The 23,404-nt window shown below is 40.9% G+C and overlaps 1 protein-coding gene across 20 annotated transcripts in view; it reads right to left on the bottom strand.

Moving 5' to 3' along the window:
• ABLIM1 (actin binding LIM protein 1) overlaps positions 1-23,404 on the bottom strand; it is a 191,941-nt gene that overhangs the window by 42,449 nt on the left and 126,088 nt on the right. For 18 of the 20 annotated variants that reach the window (XM_033066460.2, XM_033066463.2, XM_033066461.2 and 15 more), the window contains 2 exons: positions 9,059-9,146; positions 4,472-4,530 (listed from right to left, as the gene is read on the bottom strand). In XM_033066460.2, coding sequence (XP_032922351.1) covers positions 4,472-4,530; positions 9,059-9,146 — 147 coding nt within the window. Of the gene's footprint in view, positions 1-2,075; positions 2,139-4,471; positions 4,531-9,058; positions 9,147-22,777; positions 22,904-23,404 lie in introns of those variants that run through there. The other 2 variants (XM_033066477.1, XM_033066476.2) reach the window with 2 other exon arrangements.

Below are 23,404 nucleotides of genomic sequence, written 5' to 3'. Positions count from 1 at the left end.
ATTTTCAATGGCTGTACAAGACCAACAAAGTCCCTCAACATCAGCATTCTTCCTGCCTCTCTGCTGGTTTAACTGTACCCTTCTCCTTACAAGAGTGTTTCCTTCAAATGCATGCAATTCTTTATTTCTCTGCACTAAATATGCATCAAGTCAAAAATAGGTTTAGTTCAAACTCACACAGACACAGATATTAATAGGTTACAACTAATTTTCCTTTCCTTTCTGGACACAAAGGCCAGAAGGGAGAATGAATTTTCAGCATGTAATCACTGAAGGTATGTTGGTACCAAACAAACTTCTACAATACTACTCATGCAAACTTAGCCTTCATCAAGAGTAAGTTAAGTGGGAAGAACAAGATAATAAAGTGGGAAGTCCAGAACATACTGAATTCAACACAAGCTTTCAGAGAATTCAGAGGATTTCACTCTACCATTTTCTAACTACAATTTTCATGTAGATTGAAACCTTTGGCCCACTCTTATAGCAACAGCAACAACAGTACCTTTGTGTCTACTCTGCAGAAAAAGACTTGAAGCCAAAATCTGCCTTGAGTTACATCTTGTAGAATCATCATGAAAATCCAAACAGAATTTAATGCTGACCAAATTTACACAAGAGGATATTTGTCTGTAAGTTCAGTATCCTCCAGAGGATCCAACATGTCCCTAAGCTATTTGTATCCTAAACAAAGCAAGAAGGAGAACATACCTTTGTTTTAACATGGGCTGCTCCTATTTTGCCTTGCATGTTTTTCTAATAGATTGAATAGGATTTGGCTTTTTAATCCTGAGGCTCCTGGATTTCAACACTGGAAACTCAGACTCATGCATGCTAAGCCAAATGCAAGAAGTCGCTACACTGGCCTAAAAGGTGAGTGAAATGGTCCCACAGTTTGCTGTTCTCAGACTCCAAGATTTTATTCCATAAAGCCTAGGACTGAAGAGACACTGATCTCCTTAGGAGCACTGATAACACATCTTTATGCTGCATTTTCTTGACACACAGATCTGTAGCTAACAAAGAGAGGTGTTCAGTAGAAGTTACGTAACAAAATCACTGTGCAGGACAAAGGGTAGAGGGCTTGCATTAACCCCCACTGAATCACAGAATTGGATTCCATGTCCAACCCCATCCTGCAGGCTGGATCTCCTCAGACACCCTGCCCTGACATTTGACTGCATCTACTCTGCAAAGAGAGATGTGAAGGCTGCACAAACCAACACCCAGGAAATCCAGTGGCACAGACTCAGCCTGTACCAGGTCTGCACCACCAGTGTGCTCTGACTTCATCACCAGGGGAAAACTACCTCAGGTGCACCTGCATCAGCACAGCCACACATCCCACAGCACACACAGCTAACAAATAAACACTGCCCTGAAGGAGAAGAAAGGGAATTGGGTGCTGTTTGTAGGAGCAAAGCAAACCCAGTAAAATCTGAAAGCAGAAAGCTACTCCAGAGTCAAGAGGACAGAGAGGACCTTGCAGCTCAGATGTGGACGTGCACCAGCCTAGAGAGGCAAATGCTCTCAGGCAGCACATGGAATACATCCAAACCTGGGATTTTTTAAGCATTTTCTCAGCTAAAGTATTCATGAGTAGCTAGTCAATATATATATATAAAAGGAAGTGACTTAACTGAAGTTTTTGGTTTTTTTTTTTCCTAAAAACTTAAGTCATTGTTCATGGAAAACTATTTATTTTTAACCATTGCTTTAAAGTCACTTATTTTTCACCATTTTCATTTGCTTCATATTTTCACTCTATTTTTTTGTTTCAGGAGGAAAACTTTCTGGAATACTGGAAGACCAATACTACAGCCCCCAAAAGCTCATCTGAATCTAAAATAAAAAAGTTAATTTTAAGCATTTCATTAAACAAAATTAAAAAAATGTGAGAATTAACAAGCAACACTGAAACAAGTGATGCAAAATACAGCGTCAGTGCCCATGGTGGCAAGTGATAGCAGGAAAGCTGTGTGGCAGGAGTAGTAGCAAGCACAGCAAATGACAGTAATGAAAATCTTCTCAGTAAAGAAGATCATTATCAACACTATGAAAACACAACAGCAAACCTCTGCAGAGCGTGGCCTGCGCAGAACCAGACTCTTTGGATAAAAGAACTCAGATGAGGAATGCTGTCATGAAACACAAAAGGGAAAAATGAGTGAAAAGGAAAGCAGTTTCCCCAGTTCAGTGGTTAAGCTCTTTTTTCAATCAAGTTATTATCATTTGGTTGTGTTACAGTATCTGTTACTGACTGCTGCAGAATCGTGAACAGCCAGACAGTTGTAAATAAACTACACAATATATATTTTGTAACACACATATGGTTGCTTTGTTTTCTGTTTGTTTTGTCTTTGTAAACTTCCACAAATATCAGTGGGGAAAAGATCTAAAGCAACCATCGCTTTTATGAACTCCCTCTCAGATCTTGACCAGCTCAAATGCTGATTAGGTTATATCACAATTCAGTTACTGAGAGAAAACAGAACTTGCTGAAAACTTCTGAAGTTACTTCAGTGATAAAAGGGTTTTTGTTTTCTTTTGTTCCATAGGGAGAGGAAACCCAGCAAGCAAATAGGCAATGGCACTGGCTTTTTGCAGAACCACCAGAAAATCTAGGTCTGACCCTGAGCAAAAAACTGAAATTCAAAATACAGATCCCAATTTAGTGCTGATATGCTCAAATAGCACATAGTTCCCCCAGTTTTGTTTGTTTCTGTACCTACCTGTTTGCTACTGCCTTCACTTGGGTCAACAGGATGAAGCGTGTGTCAAAGTCATCAAAGTGAACTGCAGCTGATTTCAGAATAAGGAGCCTGACTTTGCACCAGCATAGACAGAGACTATCTATGATGTACCATAGAAGCTAAAAAGCAGTGCATCTCTCAGCCAGCTTCTGTATGGTGCCCCTATCAATGCATTTTAAGGACCTGTTAAACCTCAGCATAGAAGATCTGCTCCAGGAGCAGGGTGCTGCTGGAAAGCTGTGCTGTCACACTGCTCAGCTGCTCCCTCAGTTTTCCTTCTTCAGCTTCCCTTCCTCTCCCTGTAAGAACTCACTCACTTAGGCAATGCCTTGCAGGTGAGTGAATCCATTCACTTCGCTCACTTCAATTAAAATTAGCTAAGAGGGGAGAATACTGACAAAAAGGGAAATACTTGAAGAGGATTACAGCCATTTCCTTGGGGAATGGAAATAATACAACTGATTTATAAGGTCAGCTGGAGAAGGCTAGTAGGGCCACAGTGTAGTCAGGAGTGCTTTGATAAAACTCCTGGGATTAAGTGAAAGGGAGGTATTGTACTGCAACCAAGTACTACAAGGCAAAAACATTCTGACACTTAAGCACGGCCAAAATACTGTCTTACATTCAAACTGTTAAATGAGGAAGAAAACTCAGTCTGGCATAATTTTCCATTTTCTTACAAAAAGTCAGGACAGAACAATGTGTGAATGCTGGATGGTGCCTGCACTGAGATTTGGCCATTCTAGACCACATGCCCATCTAGGGCCAGTTATGTTCCTGCCTACACCAACATGAACTCTGCTCAACAGGAATTTATCTGCACATCACCTATGACCACAATAAATTCTCCATGGGGGATGTTTTACAGACCAGTGTACTGGAATAAATGCTAAAGGATGTGGCTTCCTGTCAATGAGACCCACAAAGATTGCAACCTACAGGGTATCAGGTATCTTCATATCAGTACCTCCTAGTTTCCTTATCTGAAAGACAATTTATTCATATGCAGCCTCTAATATTCATATCCTGGAAAATTAGCAAAATTCAAGGGACCAACTGAGACATGAAAAAGAGAAAATTTTCCAGAGAATGAATTGGTGAATAAGGGCTTAGAATTGCCTGGTTCATGCAAAAAGCCAGGCTCTAGCATTTATCAGTGCAGCATTATTGTCACCGAGGATTTGACCCAGAAAGTTTGTCTGAATATGCTGATGTAAGTCCATGGGTAACTGTGGCTCGTTTTGGCATTCAAATCAGGACCACTTTAGGTTGAAGCTTACTTGGATGGCAAAGAGAAAGAAGAGTTCATCTTGTCTAAATGCTACAAATAACCACACAGAACAGGGGATAACTATAGAGCAATTACACAGATGTGCAAAACCACTAAAATATATGATAGCATTTGCCCTGTTCATATCTTCTCCTTAAGAGTCTCTCTCACAACAATTGAGATATGAAATGAAGTGTCTTAGATACTTGGCCACGTCTGTATGTCAGTAAATGACACTATCTTTAAGGCAGTGCACTGAGACAGGTATGTGAGGGTGGTAAGCCTAAAAATCAGAGCAATACCTCTGAAGTGCCTCCACTGTATATTCTGCCAGAGTTGTGACAGCTATGTGAAAAAAACATGGAAAAAGTCACTCTTTTAAAAACAACATTCAATTACTGTGTGTGCAAAATGTATGGTGTGTCATTGAGCCATGAATTCAGCTTACCCGGAGCTTCTCCTCAGTCTTAGTGGATTGCTTACAGTCGGGATGCCAGACAGTGGAACCTGAGGAAGGAGAAACACATCTTTATTCAGAGCCAAGCAGATGACTTCTGCTCATGACAAGCCAGTTATTAAAGAGAATGTCTTCACTGCATCAGATGCTGAATCTGTCTGACTATGAGAGTAATTCACATTGAAGTATAACTCATGGGAAATATAAGGGAAATAAAAAATATTCAAATCCTTGGCATATCTACAGCAGCTTTGTCCTGAGGCTGCCTAAGCACTTTGCACACATTCTTAATTAAAACTCAAGCAGCCTCAAGCAGCAAGAGTCAGTGAGCACCAGCTGGAGGAACTGAGAGAGAGAGGGTTCCTCTGGCAGGATGGAGGGTAAGAGCAAAAGAGCTGAGCCATGGTTCTGTTCTCCCCTGAAGTATTGCCCTGCAGATAAACAGGGAGTTCTGATTGCAAGTCCATTGAGCAATGGGTGTCATACTCAGTTACTCTAAAGTACTGCTCAGATCACATCTCCCCTCATGCAAAATGCACAAGGAAAAGCAAAATTAAAAACTTCACAGTGCAAGAGGCAGGGCTGTGTGTGACCCTGAGAGGCCAGGATGGTGCAAAGCTGCACATGAGAGAGCATGGATCTCTCTCTCCCTGGATCCCAGCACACCGTACCTGCTGTTGGCACACACAGCACTTCCACCTTGTGCTCTGCTGTGTGGCACTGGTGCTTCCACATGGCAAATTCCAGCTATATGTCCTACTAAAAAAGTCAAATCCTCTGCTGTTTGTTTCCCAAAATTCTTTCTTATGCTGTAGGAATACCCTGCTGCCCTCCAGGACTGTGTGATGTCAGGGGCAAGAATCATTTCCATCCCATTTCACTTGTCCTTTGGAACAGGGTGCAGACTGTGGTCACTGCTGGAAAGCTGCTGGCAGGTATTGGCCAAGATGAAATGGAGCAAAAACTAACACTGATTTTTAACACTGACTGCAGCTGCAATAAAATCCTCACCCTTCATTCCAGCACCACAAAGCCTTTGGATTGAGCCCTGACTATCTGCAGGGGGGAACATCACTTCTTCCACAAAGAAACCAAACAGAGCCAAGTCCAGGTCTCCTGCTGGTGACTATTAGCTCAAAAGCAGCCAGAGGAAACCCCACCCTCAGAGGACAGCAGAAGGATGGGTCAGGGCCCCTGGAAACTTTCTTCTAACAAGCTCTCACATGGCTTGGTGCAGAAGCAAAGACCAGCAGGAATCATTTCACTTCCCAGCAGTGCACAGCATAGTCATCATCAGGAGACAGGAGAGAACACTGGGACTCTGGAGCAAGGGTCTGAGATGTTTGGCTGGGAGTCTAAGCCAAGGAAGAAGAAACTGTACATTTGGCAGGGGGAAAACACCAGACAACAGGGAGAAGTGCACTGAGAGCCTTCTCTGTAAACAAACAGCAGCCTCAGAGCCAGGACCCTGCAGAGCTGGTGAGATCAGGAGGGACCCGTGCCCTGCCATGCAGGAGGGAGACAGTGCAGGTTATAAGGCTGTAAGTTCATGTTAAAAGAAGGGATCAGAGTAATACTCCTCTGAATATGACACCTATTGCTCAAGGATGAACTAAGACTCGTAAGATTTTAGTTAAAGTCTCAAATCCAGCTGTGATCTTCCTTCCTGTGTGGCTCTGAGAAAAATGATCCCTATTCCTCTGTACCTCACTGTTAGATTAATGGCAGGAGTTGATGATCTTGGGAGTCCTCTCAACATTAACAATTCTGTGATTCTTTTCTGTTAAATTTTCCCTACCATCACAGAGAAAGTCGTCATTGCATTTTGGGCAGTATTTATCACAAACTGGCACAATTTAGGGACACCCTGTCAGAATGCTGAAAGTGAACAAGAAATGCAGGAAACTGGATGTCATCTTCATGATGAAACCTAGCTAGGGGCTGTGGGTTTTTTTTCACAAAATGATAAGAGATTTGAAAGATGTGACATCTAAAAATCCAAATCAGACAGAGCAGGCTTAAGAAGTTAAATGTACATATTTTTGTGATCTTGAACTCCGAGCCACCTACATTTTATAGATTCTTTTCATCCAAACATGCCAATCTATTTTGAAATGCTTGCAAGGGTGCAAATTCCCAAGCTGCATCACTCCTCTCTTTTACTACTGGAAACTGTTCAGCAAATTGTGATTCTTTCCATTCTTAATATATGTTTGTTTGCTCACCTGGCAAACAACAACAACTAGCATGCTCATTTATTCAGCTTTGTGCTTTGCACGTACCATTATTTCAGCACCAGCATCTCTCTAAATACTGGGCAATCTGAGCTCAGCATAAAATAATGGATTACCAGGAAGTCAGTGGGAAGGAGACAGTTTCTGGGGCTGCTTCTTTTTCATTTTCATGTGTTGGAGCAGTGCCAAGCCAGAGTGTTTCTGCTAGCATTATTCCAACCATCCCTAACATAGAAAGCCCCATGACAGACAGCTTGTTTGTCCATGTTCTCCTTTTGCCAGTTTCCCACACATTTCTAACACAAGTTTCCACCACAATCCTGCCAGGTTTCTCCATTATACAAAGCAATACCAAAACAGTGCTTTCATATTCTAGGGACAGGACAATTAGAAGTGAGATGGAAGCCACCTATTTTCGTGTATTTTATCAACAATGTGATTTTTGTTCTAGCTTTATTGTTGTGATGTTGTATTTCTGTTTTAGAGAAATGCTTGGAATGCTGTTATTCTGCACCCTAGGGTCAGTGATTTGGATGGAGAAAGGATTTGCATTTCAGCTGAGAGCTTTGCCCAGGAAAGGCTTTTAGGTCCTCACACTTACAAGCACACTGAATTCAGCAAGGAACGCTTTGGCAGGACAGTCTGGAGCACGCTCAGCAATTACATTATTTAGTCAGAAAACATCTTATGAACAATAAAGCAATGCAATTTGAGGTGCTTTTCCTGAGACAGACTGAGCACAATAAGGAACAATAATTCATAATCACAGAGTTACACTAAGAAGAGAACAGTAGATCAAGTTGCTGCCAGGTTCCTCTCCTCTCCTCTTTCCTATCACCTGAACTTCTCCAGGACAAACTCTAGCCTAGTTTAAGTAAAAGTGATACCTTCTGTCTTATTTTGATCTGCAGAAATTGACACCAATTTACAGCAATTTAAACCCAAAGTCTCACACTTTGCTAGACTGGTGCATTTCCAGTTGGAAATGGTTGTTATTAATTAATAATGGCAAAGGACATTGCTCATTTTGAACTCTGCCTGTGCTTCATCACACCATGATGTGAGGAAACTAAGATTTGCCAGATGCTGTAACTGCTGCTTTCAAGTTAGTCTCTCCAATTCAGCATCAGACAGCAGAACCTCCCTCCCAGCCCCCTTCCAGCCCCTCCCTCTCCTGCCAAGCAGAGCTGCCTCACAATTTCACATCCCGTTCTGGGCACAGCTGGAATGAGATGACTGAGGTATAAGGTCAGAGAGACATGAGAGAGAGGGACTGCAAGGAAGGACAAACTACAAAATAACACAAGTTAGCTTCAAAGGAATGCCTTAACAATATTATCTTATTTTGGAACTCCTCCAGTCAGAACCTCTCCTCAGGATTTCAAGAAATGGCTGTGACCACACTTTCATAATTTTTTCACTATTCTTCTACATTCCTTTCAAGTACATCAAGTTTTCTAACCTAAGTGTAATACATAAAATCTCAACATGTACCTGCCTTATTCACTTTTATTTCTGGCTTACCTAAATGGGTATTATACACCCTTCTACCAATACTAATACTGCACCAAGCAATAAAAATAACTTAATATAGTATACCACCCTCTCACAGTGTATGTGGGATTCAGATCAAGGATACTTTTCAATCAAAGAAAAGAGCATATTGGTTTTTTTTATGTGAAAAGATCACAAAAAACCAAGCTTGGCAATATCTGGGAGTGCAAGACTGTTAACAAGAAAGAGGAGATGAAAATAAACATACAAGAGGTGGCTATAGAAAGATATAAAAATAAAACACATGGGAATAAAAAGAGAGATGTGACTGCACAAAAGGGAAGTAGGCAAGAGAAACAAATATAATTAAGAACTGGAGGAGAGACTCTGTCAATGTGCATGAGGAATGAGGTTTACATGGTTCAAACCAAATTCACTGCAGCTTCTGGAAGATTTTCACTTGCATTTTATCATCTGGAGTGTGGTCCAGAATAGCACAGCAACTGATCAGCAGAAGTCAGGGGAAACCCCTTCACTTTGTCTGGTATCTCATACACCATTCTGGGGATAAACTCTTCATGAGATGTCCAATTCAGAGGCAGCCTATTAAATTTCATTTTTTAGCAAGCACAGGCTGCCTCAGCAAGGGCGCAGAGTCCCTGCAAAGTCACAGTCATGGCCACCTAACAGAGCAAAAGGGCATCAGGTGAAAAAATATGAGGACACTGTTGAGGACAGGATGACTGTAGTCCTCTTTGGACACACTGGGCATGGTTTATAAATTGTTGAGGTCTGTGACAGAAGAATCACAATGTCTGAATTTCTTGTTTTGGAATGGAGACATCCTTACCTTGCAGATACATTTCTTCTCCTTCTGTGAACATTTGGTTGCATCTGCTGCATCGTGCACAGCTTGGATGATAATGCTTGTCACCTGCCTAAACAAAAACAAAAAAGGAACATGAGGGACAAATGCATTGCCCTGCTTTCTGAGCACTCATTATTTCCTCACTGACCATTGCCCTTTTTCTTCCAGTTCACCTGTTTTGATACAACACTGCCCTCATGATGTGACAATAGCACTGAGAATGCAAGCTCTGCCACACTACTTCAGCCCTGAGGTCTATCCTGACCTCAAAAAGGCCAGCTTGGGAAAAAGTCTGTAGGAGAAAAAACAACACAGAACAGCCCTTCCCCTCCACTCCTTCCCATTCAAGCAATCAGCGCCTTCCTGGCCAGGAGCTACATCATAAGGTATCTGTTCTCCACAATTTGACAAATATCTTCTAAAATCTTGATCTATCTTACAGTCCAAGGCAATGAATGTCACACTGCAGTTAATTTGTGCAAACCTGCTGCCTCCTCCTTTTGCCAATCAACACATCTTTTGTCAATTGCTGCATTGTTATGGAAGGATTTTGCCAATGAATGAGTTTTGAACCTGCCTTTTCATTCCTTGGCCTTCTTCCCTATACTACTGATATGGGTATTAGTAAAGAGAGCTTTCTAGAGTCACTTCTGGGACCATTAATTTAATTCCCAGATGCCTGACTTCAGAAGCTACACCAGCATAGACAGCCTGAGCTGAATTTGAACTACTGATGTAAAGGTCCTAAATACCCCAGATCCTGTTACCCAAATCCAAATCCACTGAGTCATTCAGTCTCTTAAATACATTGATATCCATAATAGGTAAAGCTGATCAGATTTCAGGCCTATAAGGACAGGAAAAATCAAGGCATAAATATTAATGCGATTTCTTCTCCTTAGGAGACCAAAGCAATCAATACTTTAGCTTCCTCACATCATAAAATAAGCACAAAATGTCCACATCAGGCTTTTAAATATATGCTAGAAAATGACCCTTCATAATGACAAGTAAAGAATTCTAAAAGTCTTTGAATTTGTATCTGACTTTCCAAACAAATTAACCTCAAGTCCTTTTTCACAAATATTCCTCATCCACTGTGATGCTATATGCACACATGTTTATTCCATAGCTGACTTGTAAAATGTCATCAGAACCACCTCCTAGCTCATTATACTTAAGACTGTAATGCCACTAAATCCAACCTTTCATTTTGTCTATTGAGAAGAATCACAACATTTTGGCTCACATTTGACATTCATTACACAGGCTTTTTATTTAAACATATTTATATGAGATGATGAAGTCCATGGATTAAAGTACCTGACAGCTACCAGAAAATCAGCTCTTCCACCCAGCCCTTCCACAGGTAAAGTTGCACCATTCAATTTTAATAACTCCCATCCAGGAATTTCAGCAATACAGTGCAAGAAAAGAGCACTCAGTGAGCTGTTAGTTTAGTTATACATTTCACTGTTCATCTGAAAAAAGCCTGCACTGCTCTTAATGAGATCTTGCATTTACTGTTGATTCTTGCACTTTAGGGGCAAAATCCACCAAACAGAGGGTAATGGGATTTAGGCATTTTTAGTAAAGCAGATTTAGAGCTATCAGGGTCTCTATTAAAAGGGAAAATGAGAAGTCACTACAAAATATGCCTACCCAAGGAAGAAAAGCTAATGAGGGAGAAAACATAGAACTGATGTTTGACTTGCAGCAACAAAGCCAATATTGAACCAAGAGAGAAAAACAAAGTTCATACTCATTCTCTGTCATTTTCATTACTGGCTGCCTACTTCATCTCTGACTCTCCCTAGCAATTATTTAACCTCTGAGGTTAATTAGTTTCATTCAAGACTGGAATTCATAGGACAAAGAAATCCAGACTTCATGACATTATTATGCATAGACCTGTGGCTTTTCTGAAGTTTTGTTTTCCTGGAAAAACAACTGATAAGTTACAGTAAAGGGAATACAGTTCAAACCACGTCCAAACAGCCAAAGGGATCAGTTTCAAGTTTATCAGGTCTTTCCCCAGACTGAAACAACTGGCTAAATTTTAGCCTGGTGTGAGTGATGATGAATGAACACCACGCCCCAGATAACACAATCCTGCAAGTCAAAGTGAGAGCACACCCTGCACTGGAGAGGTTTTCAGGGAGTCACACACCAGAGCAGCTGCAGTTGTTGTTAAACACTTCCAAACAGTTTCATGAGTTTCCTGCCTCTGTAATGTTTCTACAACTCATGAGTGTGATCCTTCCTACAGCAGGTATTTGCTGGAAAACATTCTGAATTTCAACTAAATTGGGACTCATCTTGCTGTGCCTGACTTGCTGTGATCATCTGGGAAAATGGTTGCTAAAATTCAGTCATTTATAATGTATTAGGACAAACTTTTGTATCTACAAGTCGATGAAATATTCCTACTTTCTAGACATATGCTTTTGCTCTTTTGGGGCTACTAAACCCTCACTCAGTATGTTCAGTGTGCAGCTTTTTGGGATCTCATGCCACCATGCACGCATTGAAAGGTTTGCATCTCAATCCTCAAGGCACTAACAGGTAACACTGATTAACTGCACATTTGCCCCAAACGTTTTTCAGTCAAGGTGAGAGAGTTAAAGGCTCTTGTCTTCTAACTCTGCTGAGTTCTCCTCGCCCCTCCTCAAGTTCACATCCAGAAATCCTTTGCAGTTCTCTGTGCTATCAGCCACTGGGATTTGATCTATCACACTGCTTGTGGTCCCTTCTGAATTATTTCACTTTGGTTGAGTTGTCAGGACTATCCAAACCATCAAGCACAAACCATGACCCATATCCTAGAGGACTGTCCCTAAAATAATATGGAGTCAGCAAAGTTAATTGCTGTAAATACCTTGGTTTGCTTAGCTAGAAGTGCTAAAAGTAACCAAAATAATATTTAACATTTTTACTTCAAATTCTTAAATGGAATTGAATGAATTGACAGCAGTTTATTGCCAAATGAAATATTAAACCTATGTGTTGCTGTCACTGCCTATAAAGTCTCAGCTAAATCATCAGACACTAGCATGTGCCCTAAAAGCAAAGAATATCAGTTATCAATTTATGGCAACACACAACCTCTTCTGACTTGTCAATTTATCTTCTACCCACATTGACAAATCTGAAACAGGTTCTCAGATAAAATCTCATTTGAACACAGCAGACAGAAAAAATTAAATTGTAAAAGTAGAAGTAAGTTCTCATTTACCAAATAATTCCAGAGCCTTAGAATTGCAGAGCGAAAAAACAGGGACCAAAGGAATTCTACAAACATAATTATAAATGTAGATAAAGGGATGCTAAATTTGAATGGATTTCTAGGGCTCTGCAAATCCCACTGAGCAGTGACTGATCAAAGATATTAGAGTTTCAGTTCTTTTCTCTATACTACAAATATATATATATATATATACTGTCCTTATGCACATTATATGCATGTTCATTAAAGGAATAGATAGAACATTATTTTGGATTGTATTAAGGATCTATTTATTCTGGTAATTTCAAGACTTAAATTGGAATCAAGTCTGTATCAACACTGACCTTCAGTTTCCCAGTCTACAAAGTAGGCTAAACTACATTTAATGTCCTATACAAAATACTCTGGAGAAACTTTGCCAAGGAAAACCATTCTGGAAATTTATTCTCAATAACCACTCTTAAAAAAAAAAAACATGTAATCACATTTCTGATGCTTGTGAAGGACTGTTGGAGGCTCAGTGACCAGGATTCATGGATGATGGAGTACACAGGGGAGCTGGATGTGGTTATTCTGCAGAGGACAGAGTCCCAAGTACCATGAGCAAAAGTGCAAACTCTATTATGTATTATAACAATACCAAGACCTATAATAATAGTTGACAATGAGAACACAGCTTTTCATACCAGATTTTTCAATGATTTCCTTTTCAGACTCAGAAGCTATAGATTTCCAGCCTTTCTCCAGCATGCTATCCTCCCAAATGACTTCAACTTGGATGTTACAAATCCTCCTTAGCCAAGAGCTCTGGGGTGCGTTTACAGAGAGCTTTGAGGGCTCCCTCTGATGGGTGGGGTAATGACCCTGCACAGCTATCCACAGTGGTGGCAGAACAGAGCACTGGGTTACACACTGTGTGCACCCAGCTTAGACACCTCTACCACTTTAAAAGGTAAACTAAAGGGTGAGGAGGTACTTGAAGCAGCAGTTGAACACCATTCTGTGAGCTCCTGCACAACCTTTTCTCACCCTGCTGATGCTCCAACCTATTCACAACCTGCACTGTGCTCTTTTACCTTCACTTTATAGACTTTGCTTGTTTGGGGACCTCCTGAAGACAAAAATGTACTGTCGGTCCTAGTTGTCAGGAAAGGCAGTGGTGGGTATTGCAAGAGTTATTCCAACCCAGGAGCTGCAAATACACCTGCAGACAAGCTGAACAACATGTCCCAAAAATGCAGCTGAAAAAGTACCTGAGCTCACATGCAGTGCTCACCTTAGGGTAACAACACTTCAGAAGCCAAGGACTGTACTTTCTGAGTCCAACCCCTCTGCCCCCACTTCCCCCAAGATTAACTTTTATTCTCTGACTACTTGTAAAGCTCTAAGCTGATTAAATAAATGTTTTCCTCTTTGGTGAATGTGAGAGCTTAAGATTTCCTATTACTCATGCCTTCAGCTCTGTCCTTCCTTCCAGAACAACAGCGAACAAGAGCCAGAGAGAACAATAACAAGAATCCCACTAGGAGAGCTCACATGCCAGTGGGCCTGGTAGAGGAAGGACTAATTACCAACAGACATGTTCTGCTGGCCAAAGGACACAATTAAGTGCATATTTGTTGTGTTACATTTGCACAGCTGCACTCATTCACTCTAAGAGATAACTTAGCAGTCACCTGACAGACAGCTATTAAATGTGTAGAAAGCTTTACTTTTCTATTTAAATATGACAAAAAGTATTATGTAGTTGAAAGAGTACATCTGAGAGTAAAAGCACTTCCCTTTTTTCCTCTTTTAATTTTTTTTTTGTTTTTATGAACAGTTATAATATGCCCATTTGAGAGACAAACCTATCCAATATTTATTGCTGCCATGACTGAGGAGAATGACTTGATTTCTGAACTCTCTGAAGGACTAGGGAGCAGCACAAAGAATAATTCAGACTCATCTTTTAAACCCCTTAAGGAATGTCATGAATTGTAAAACAGGAACTGTGGCAGTAGCCTACCATTTTTCCAGTGAAGCTTTATTTTAATTACTTGCAGAGGTCACAGAACCTTCAACCCTGTTTGATGTTTGGTGTAACATCAAATTCCATTGTTTCCTTCTCTGCAGGCTTCTGTGATCTCACAAGCGGCTGGAACAGCATAAACACCATGAAGACCAAAATTTGCTTCTAATAACATCCTGACCCAAACTGTCCAGTCATTTTTCCCAGGCTCTTATCTGTTAAGCAAGTCACTACAAATATCTGTGCTCAGACAGAAAAAAAAAAAAAAAAAGTTAAAAAAAAAGAAAAAAAAGTGCAGTTTCTTTCCTTCCAAAGGATTTCAGAATCGACATAATTTGCTTTATTACAACCAATGGATAGAAAGTGTAATATTTTTTTTAAATTAATCCTTGTCTAATATGCATCTTTTAAATTTGGACCTTCTAAAGCTGTTTTTTACACTCCTGTCACAACATCTCAGTAGAAGCAGCTCTCAGCACAGCCTCTGCCTCTGTTCAACCTGCAGGAGGATGGAGCAGCAGGAAGCAGAGCTCACACTGGCAGTTCCCAAGCTGATGGAGCTGCAGCAGACAAGACTGGGCAAAGTGGGAAATGGAGCGTGAGGCTGTGACTGTAAATCTGAATGACAACATGCATGGAATGGACATGGGAGACCCTCTGAGCCCACCACGGATTGCTGTGCTGCCTTGGGTGAGACAAAACCCCAGCTGCCCTGCTGTTATGAACACTTGCACTGTTAATTCATGGCCTGTGTCTGATTTCATACAAAAATACTTCCCAGCATTACAACAGGGACTGACAATGTCATGCTAGTGTGTTCCTTAATGCATGGGCTGTAATAAACTTTGTAACTTATTGATGATAATTCTATCAATACACAATATTGTCATACCCATCAGACTCACTGCATGGAGTACAGTTTTCCTTACAGTAGAGATGTGAGTAATCTGCTCTACTGGCATGAACAAACAGCCCTCATGGCAGCTGAATACCAACTGGACTTGTTTTAGCAATATTCTGGAAGTTACTTGTGATTGCACTGTCAGCTCTCCTTTGAGTTCTCACTTTCCTGCAACACCCAAAGTTGAGCAAGATGCACACACAAGTGAGATGTTGAGCTGTCAGTTATGGTCTTTATGGAGCTGTTCATTCTGTCTTTACAGGGAAAATCCACCTATTGCTACACACAGGACCAAAGCTGAGAATTCCTGTTACCTACACAGTTATCAGCAAGTCAGTACAAAGAAGGGAACTCCACTCAACTCAGAAATGCACCCACAGGAGCCCAAAGTGGCTGGCTAGAATGTTGTGGGCAGTACACAGGAGCAAAGCAACTGCAAGCACAGCTTTATTGACTACTGCCAGGATTTCAGCATCATCTCTGTTAGGGTCTTATGTTAGATTTATGCACAAGAATCCTAAGGCCACTAACTGAATATGAGGTAAATCAGAAGCAGTACAAAAGACATATATGTACTATATTTTATATTTTTTAAGTTTCATTTGTATCTAACTATAATACAAATCTGTGAATTCACTGCCTTCATTACCCTTATTTTAGGTGCACATGAAGGCAAAATCCAGCATCCACCATTCAATTTTCTTTTAAACCCCATTTATTGCAAAGATTATTTTTTAAATTCTGAACTCCTCAGCAGCAAGTATCTGACACAAATCCCTTCTCTATTTCTCAACAATGTTGGAACAGGTCCAGTTTATAAGTACAGGTGTGGACTTTCTATATAATCTGTACTCTTTTGGCTTCACAAAGAATTAGATAAGTAAATATTCCTTTATCTTGCACACATTTTGTCCAGCATGATTTTTGACATGAAAAGACACTTCAGAAGCTGAAGGACCTGCTTACAGCCACATTCATATTGCTGGATTAGTTTGTAATTAGAATTAATCAGCAAAGCTACTTTACAGTAACTCCACCATCGTGCCAAGGGCCTTTTCAAACAGCCTGATGCTGGAGTAACTGTAATTTTGAGTCCAGCAGCCAGAAAAAAACCTGTGCTGACTGCAAGAGTGCAGTGTAGGTGTGCTGAGCTGTACTGAGTGCCCCATGCCTGCAGCACGGTGTGAAGGAATTCCAGCCCCAGCTCCCAACCTGCTGAGAGCAGAGCAAAGCCCTTGGCTTGCCGCAGTGCCCAGTGCCAGCTCTGTGTGTGGCACAAGTGAAGGGACAGCAGGGAGCCCTGGGAATGGATTTGGGACCGGATGCACACAACATCCAATGTTCCACAGCACCGGGGATCTCCCGCTCCCAAATCCTCCTCTGTTCTCCTCCATCAGGGGATGACAGAACCTCTGAGCCATCAGGAGTATGGCAGTGAGGAGAGAGACACGACCCTGTTTGTCCTTTTAACTCTTCATGAAGGGACTGTTGGTCCCTCAACCCCTTCCTCTGAAATAGGAACACAGCTGACTCCAACCTGCTGAAATTTAGCTAGAAAAGTCAGTAACAAACCTCCTTTTTATCTTAAAAAACTCAACAGGATTATTCCATAAATCAGAAAATTTTGCACCTGACAGTGGGAAATAAATACTGGACCTCATCCCAATATAAAAAGTTTTTTATAGTTTTTAAAAATCAGCATATATCTCCAAACATGATTTGATTGCAGGTATGGACAAACAGAAATAAAGAGCAGTGTTAGATATGTATATATAATTATACATGCACGTGGCATTTGGAAATATTCCTAGATCTTAAAGTAACCATAAAAGGAAAACCAAACAATTTTTAAGATGTTCTGCTGCAGGTCCCAATCATAAGAACTGAGATAATATTAACTGAAGAGAAAAAAAAAAAAGGCAATGACCAAGTCATTAAATTATAAATTAATATAACCAATAGGAAAGATAAATTTACCAAAGAAATAACTAGGAGCAGTATGTTTAAAGACAATAAAAACCTTTATTATAGTATGATGCGAAAAAAACCAAAAACCAACCAGGCAAAATTGCTTGTGAGCTGTAGATGAAAAATGATGAAAAGGCAGGAGTATTCAGGATGTGTATCCTTAGGGTCTGCATTTAACAATGCAAATTTCCTGATTGATAATGCTTATTGAGCAACATTTATTTTTAATAGCATTTTCCGCAAATCAAGATTTACAAATTATTCAAGACCTGAATAATTTGAACTCAAAGACGCTTAAGAAAAGTGTAGCAGGGCATTGCTCAGACAGATGGCTCTGATAGCAGGGGAGGCTCTGCTGAGCCAGAAACCTCAGAGATCACTTCCTTCAGCCCACAGCACGAGGTACTGCTGGCCAAGACAAGAATACAGAACCTTCCCTGGTAAATCTGCTGGTGACTCACAGGCAGTGCTTGTTCCAGCCATCCAAACCAACCAAGTGTGTTCTAACAGGCTGATGAAAAATGCCTGCAAATCGAGAAGGCAAGGTCCTGTGAGACTGAGAGTTGTGTTCTGGGCAACAGCAACAGACAGAGGCAGTGGGGGAACATCATTAAAATCTCTCAGAAAAGGCTGTCACAGGGTACCTCAAAGTGCCTGCTCTTCTGATCATTTAATGTGGATAAAGAATACAAAGGAAAAGAAAAAAAATTAACACTGGTAGGTGTGCAAGTGGATTTTCAGAAGGGAATTCAGTGGAGAACCATCAGCACAAGGTGAGCCCTCAGCTGGGATCCTGGAGGACTCAGAGTCAAATCATTACTCAGATAAAGGCTTCAGAGGGGACTAGATCACAATGACAGGTGACTAAAAGCAGAGGAAAGATGTAATAACAGGAAAGAGCAGGAGCTTTTCAATCCCACTGAAAACTCTGTGACATCAAAAAGCTGGAATTAGACAAATTTAACCTCAAAACAAGGTGAAGCTTCTAAAAAGCAAAGGTAATTTAAGCAGCATGAGGGAAAATTTTTGGCCTTGCAATTGTTCTGCAGTTTTCATGACTGGGTAATTTCCCAAAGGATAAGCTTTCATTTGGTTTCTAGGGAAAAGCTCTGATTTTGAAAAGAGAAGGTCAAGCAAGATGACTTTAGCAGTGCTTCTGACCTTAAAATCCATTCAGATGGGCACTACATAGAGAGAAGATTTTACAAATGCATCAGACAGCTCCTAGGGAGCACAGGTCACACTGGAAAAATTTCCGAGAGTGAAATCAGTTCACTGAGACCTGTCTTGGCCAAACAGCAGAATTCCTGGTACAGCAGGGTCCTTGCAGCTAGGAGGCAGCTTTGGCTGATCTGACCTGTGGCTCTCTGAGAGAGTTCAAGTGCAAGGAGAAGTTCTGGGGTTGGGTGAGCTGCATCAGCCCTAAAATTGCTACTGACCCTGAGAGCTCAGCACTGGGACAGGGCTCTGTGCCCTGGGAGAACAGCTCCAGGAAAATCTCATGTTAAACTGTTCAGTGGGCAAGTGCAAACCACCTTCTGACTGGTGAAGAAAGGGAGAGCTTGGGACTTTAGGCAACTCACCTAGAACCAAAATGAATGCTCGCAGCAGAACCAGGCAGAGAAAAATTCTCAGAATCCCAGCCCTGGACAGCACTTGACCTAAGTAACTGCAGCCAATTTTCTTGTTCATCTCACACAGAACTGCCTTTCCAGTTGTGTGTCAGAAGGCTGATTCAGGAACCATGCAAGCTTTGGCATGAGATTGAGCAAAGCCTGGGCTGCATTCTGATATCTGCACTCACTTCACAGGGAGTGTCCCAAAAACAACAGAGAAACAAGAGCTGCAAGGGCCAAAGGGGGGGAGTAAGCAATCAAGCATGAGGTCAGGCTCAGTACATCCACAGAAAACAACCAGAGAATATAAAACAAAAATAGCCTGTAAGAAGCAAAGCAGACATGCAACATGCAATTTATGCCAGTTTGTACCATGGAGACTGATGGATTGTTCTGACAGGGAAACACCTTATGTGGGAATTAAGCAGGGAGTATTTTTTCTATTAGAGGCTAGAGCCTGCTCTTACAGGAAACTGATCCTATTGCAATCAGTCTGATCTGATAATGCTTTAAAAAGCCTAAAGAATGGGGTTTTATCCTTGATTAACTGCAATGCTACCTGTTACCTTTGGAAATCTCTTACAGCAAGAGGTCACAACAACCAGCCTAAGGAAAGGACAAATTTACTTCTAAAATTTTTCTTCACAGTCACTCCCCAGTTATCCTTATCAGTTATGAACCTGTATTTTACATCCAGATATTTCTCAGGAATCCTTGTTTTGTAATTCTGGCCGAAGTGCTTATGTTACACTGAATTTAAAATGGAAATTAAAAACTACATCACAGTAACCAGTGGATAGTTAGTGCAGAAAAACAGTTCACTCTTTTTCAAAAATGACCACTTTGAATAAATGTCAGACCACCAACATGTACTCTGCTAGAAGCAGATCCTTTTCTTTTTGGCAGAAGTCCTTTTAATTTTTTTTTCTATTTGTCAGTCTTCTAACTGCTGATAAACATGATTTCCAATTACAGCTGCATAACTATGCAAGTACATTTTTGAATCCTTGCTGCCAGGAATATCCAATCAGAGTATGCAGAGTTGGAGCCAAGACACAGTAGGGATTTTACTCCCCATCTTGTTTACATCAGCTTCATATAAAGATCAAGACTTCTAATTACCACAGAAAAACTATTCCCACACATTACTGGAGTGCTGAAGAGCTGATGGACATAAAGCAGAAAGGGATATCTAACAACATTTGCTGCCATTTGATCTTCAGCTGACCACAGCATCTCCATGAATTTGCCTCAATAGCAGCAGTTTAAGAATGATGTTGAGATAAATCTGCTTAAAGTTTCTTACTTGCCTCAGTTTTTATTCTCCTCACTCCTAGGAAAAATGTTTCCAGCCAAGATGCAACTGCTTTACAGAACTCTAAGCAGCAGCAAATCCATCTTTATGCATAACAAATCTCTCTCCAAATCCTACATGTAAAAGTCAATTTCTTAACATTTTAGTTTATAATCAAATGATTTAAAAGAGTTATTTCCTTGACCTCTGCAAACCTCAAAAAATCCCAAAGACAGTTTGAATGCCAGAGTATCTGCCTTCCTGGTGATGAAAAGATGCATCTCTTACTGTGTGCTGTTTTTCCCTCTTGAAAGGAAAAAGGTTTGTAATAAACATCACACACCCCGCAGAGCTATCCAAAGAGCTTTTAAACCTGTATGATCTTCTAATGTAGAATGAGAATATAATTAAAATCTTGTACTTCAGGTGGTCATTTCAAACATTTAATCACCCATAAAATACTCCCATGATCGTATTTCTTCATGTGTAAAACCACCTGCTTGGTAGAGACAGGTGTTAATTCTGTGGACTTCAAAGTCCCCAGAGATTCCAGACATATCTTTTGGGCTAGTATTTGTTTTTCTTAACTTTTTTCCCCCCCTCAGGAAAGCACCCTGACAAAGCACACAAAAGAGGGTGAATGCTGAGCACAATACCCGGATGGAGCCTGTTACAAGCAGGTGACAGCCACAGACTTGCCCCAACAGGCTCTTCCCCACTTCTCGAGTTTCAAACATGTTATTGCTGCATTCTTCCCAACAATTATTTTTTATGGGAGATAGGTACAAGTTTCTACCCTAGTCTCCTAGAAGTTAGTTGTAAACTTTTCACTGATAGGAAGACTTACAGCAGGTCTTAAAAATGAAACATCAGAATCCTGAAAAAAAAATATTTCACCACTTAATCCACTTTTCATTGTGATCTCAGTCCAGGAGAAACAAAAAGTAACTGAAATAAGGTCACATTGCTGCAGAGTGCACAGCCACTTTCCCCTGTCACCACATCCCCAATGCCAGTGGGGCTGCAACGCTGGGGGAACTTCTGGTTCAGTTTAAACCCTTTGGTGCAGGGATCATGGTTAGTTTGGTATCTCCTGTGGGTGAATTTGGCAGGTAGGACCAGCACAATGCACAGGGTTAAATGATGGATGGAAGAAGCAATGGGGGCCATAAAATAAAGAGTATTATGTTTTCCCTAAAGGAGTTTGTTCCCAGACAACAAGATGAGTTCTGCAGTTGAATTCTTAACACAGTTATCTAACACATATAATACATTGATCCAGGTAAATTACTCTTCTGCTAAAATCTGCTATGTGTTCTGTGCACCTCTAAAAAGTAAAAGCTACTTATTTTGTCTGTTCCATGTAACTGGAATACCTGCAGTGGCTGTTTGTCACAAAGGCTGGTGGTGGTGGGAAGAAACTTTGTGCTCATAAAAACGCCTCTACTGAAATGTCATTTTAAAGAATTTTTATCAGACTGCTTGAGTTTTTTATTAATATTTAGTACAAGAAACACACTAGAGAATATTTAACTAAATCAACAAGGTAGACACTAAAGATGCTTTGCTAGGATATATAGATCTTAATCAGCAACACTGTACTCACAAAAGCAATTTATAAAGATAAGCCATAACTTTATAAGCACCTGAGAGATTTCACAAATCCCTTTGTGGCAATAAGGAAGTTTTAATTGGTTATTTTTTCAAATTACTTGTTACAACCTGCTCTTATTATTCACTATCTTTACATCCTCTTAACATTCCTCCCCTTCCTATTGATGTTCAAATTGACTGAAGGATGGTTTCCCAACCACTGCTGAGAAGTTAATGCCTTGTGATTATGCTGCCATAGCAACTGAACTTCTGTTAGGGCTCTGTCAACTTCAGATACTTTTTTGTCATCTTTATAAATCAAGTCTCTCCCAACTACAGATACTGCTCCAGCAAAATGCAATCTTTTGATGGAGGAGAATCACTAAAAGAAAGATTTTTACACCAAGTATGTAATTTATATTATTTTTCTACAGGTATATTTATTCTAGATTTTTGATTTTGTGCCTGGTGTGGTGTTCTCAGTATTTACAGGAGGGTATTTTTCATCAGGGAAGGGTAGTCTAAATTAAGGTAAATCTATGCTGCTACTCAGCTACGTAGGCAACCTGTCTGAACCATTTACCAATATCCTGAGTTATTATTAAACTTTCCATTTCCCAGCTTTTACCCAAACAAACCCCATATTAAGAAAAAAAAATCAGTATTTCACATTAACTGATAAAACACATTTCTCAGAAAAACACAGGGAAACTAGACACAAATGCTAACCTTACTTCTATGCAAAAACAAATCCCCAAAGTGATCAAAAGAGCCAAGGAACTCTATCAAGACTTATTTAAGATAGAGAATTGTACTGTTCCTGCATACAGCAGCAATCAGAAACAGCTCTCACTCTCCTCTCCTCCTGGCAGTTTAAAAACATGTGTAGCCGCACTCTCTTTATCTAAACCACAGAATTATACAAAGTCTTTAAAAAAAAATTCCTTCTGGTGCATAGGAACAAAAGTGCAGGTCCCCTACGATGTCCCCCTGGCAAGCTGCTCAGCCCCATCACAGAGCTGCAGCCCTTCCCTCCCCAGCACTGCCGTGACCCTTCCCAGCCCAGCTCTGCTGTCACAGGAAGGGCTTTACCTTCTGCTGGGGATTTTTCAGCGCAAGTCCATTCCCTCCGCACTCCGGGATGCTCAGGCAGGAGCACAGCGCTGGTCCTGCGCTCCCCGATCCGGCTGGGCTGAGCCTGGAGCTGCACCCAGTCCGGAGCCTGCCTCCTCCTCCTCCTCCTCCTCCTCCTCTCCTCCTCCTCCAGCCCTGCACACTCCCACCGAGCCCAGCAAATCATCCTCCCTGCACACAGACCCGGGCTGCAACTCGCCATCCCGTTCTGGAGGAGGAAAAGGGGAAAAACTCCGGCTCTTTCTCATCACTTTTCTGTGTCACGATTTGATGTCGACACAATTCAGAACATTTTTCCCTTGGGGGAGGAGGCTGCTGAGTGTGAACTCGGCACTCTCCTCCTCTGGAAGTTATTAATGTTACTTCTACAGCTTCTGAAGAATTTATACAGCCTCAGAATTTATGGGTGTTAGTCTAGTTTTGTTAGAATCACGTAGTTTCACTGAGATGATATTCCAGCCCAGCTCAGAGTGATGCAGCACAAGTGCTTCCCACACTGGTACCTGGATCCCTTTATCCTGTGCACAGTTTGGAGTGAGATCCTGCTCCAGTCACACTCTAGGAACACTGGATGGGTTTTCAGTG

Source organism: Catharus ustulatus, chromosome 8 (assembly GCF_009819885.2).
Source record: "Catharus ustulatus isolate bCatUst1 chromosome 8, bCatUst1.pri.v2, whole genome shotgun sequence".
Lineage (NCBI taxonomy): Eukaryota > Metazoa > Chordata > Aves > Passeriformes > Turdidae > Catharus > Catharus ustulatus.
This window is presented reverse-complemented; position numbering and strand designations above follow the sequence as displayed.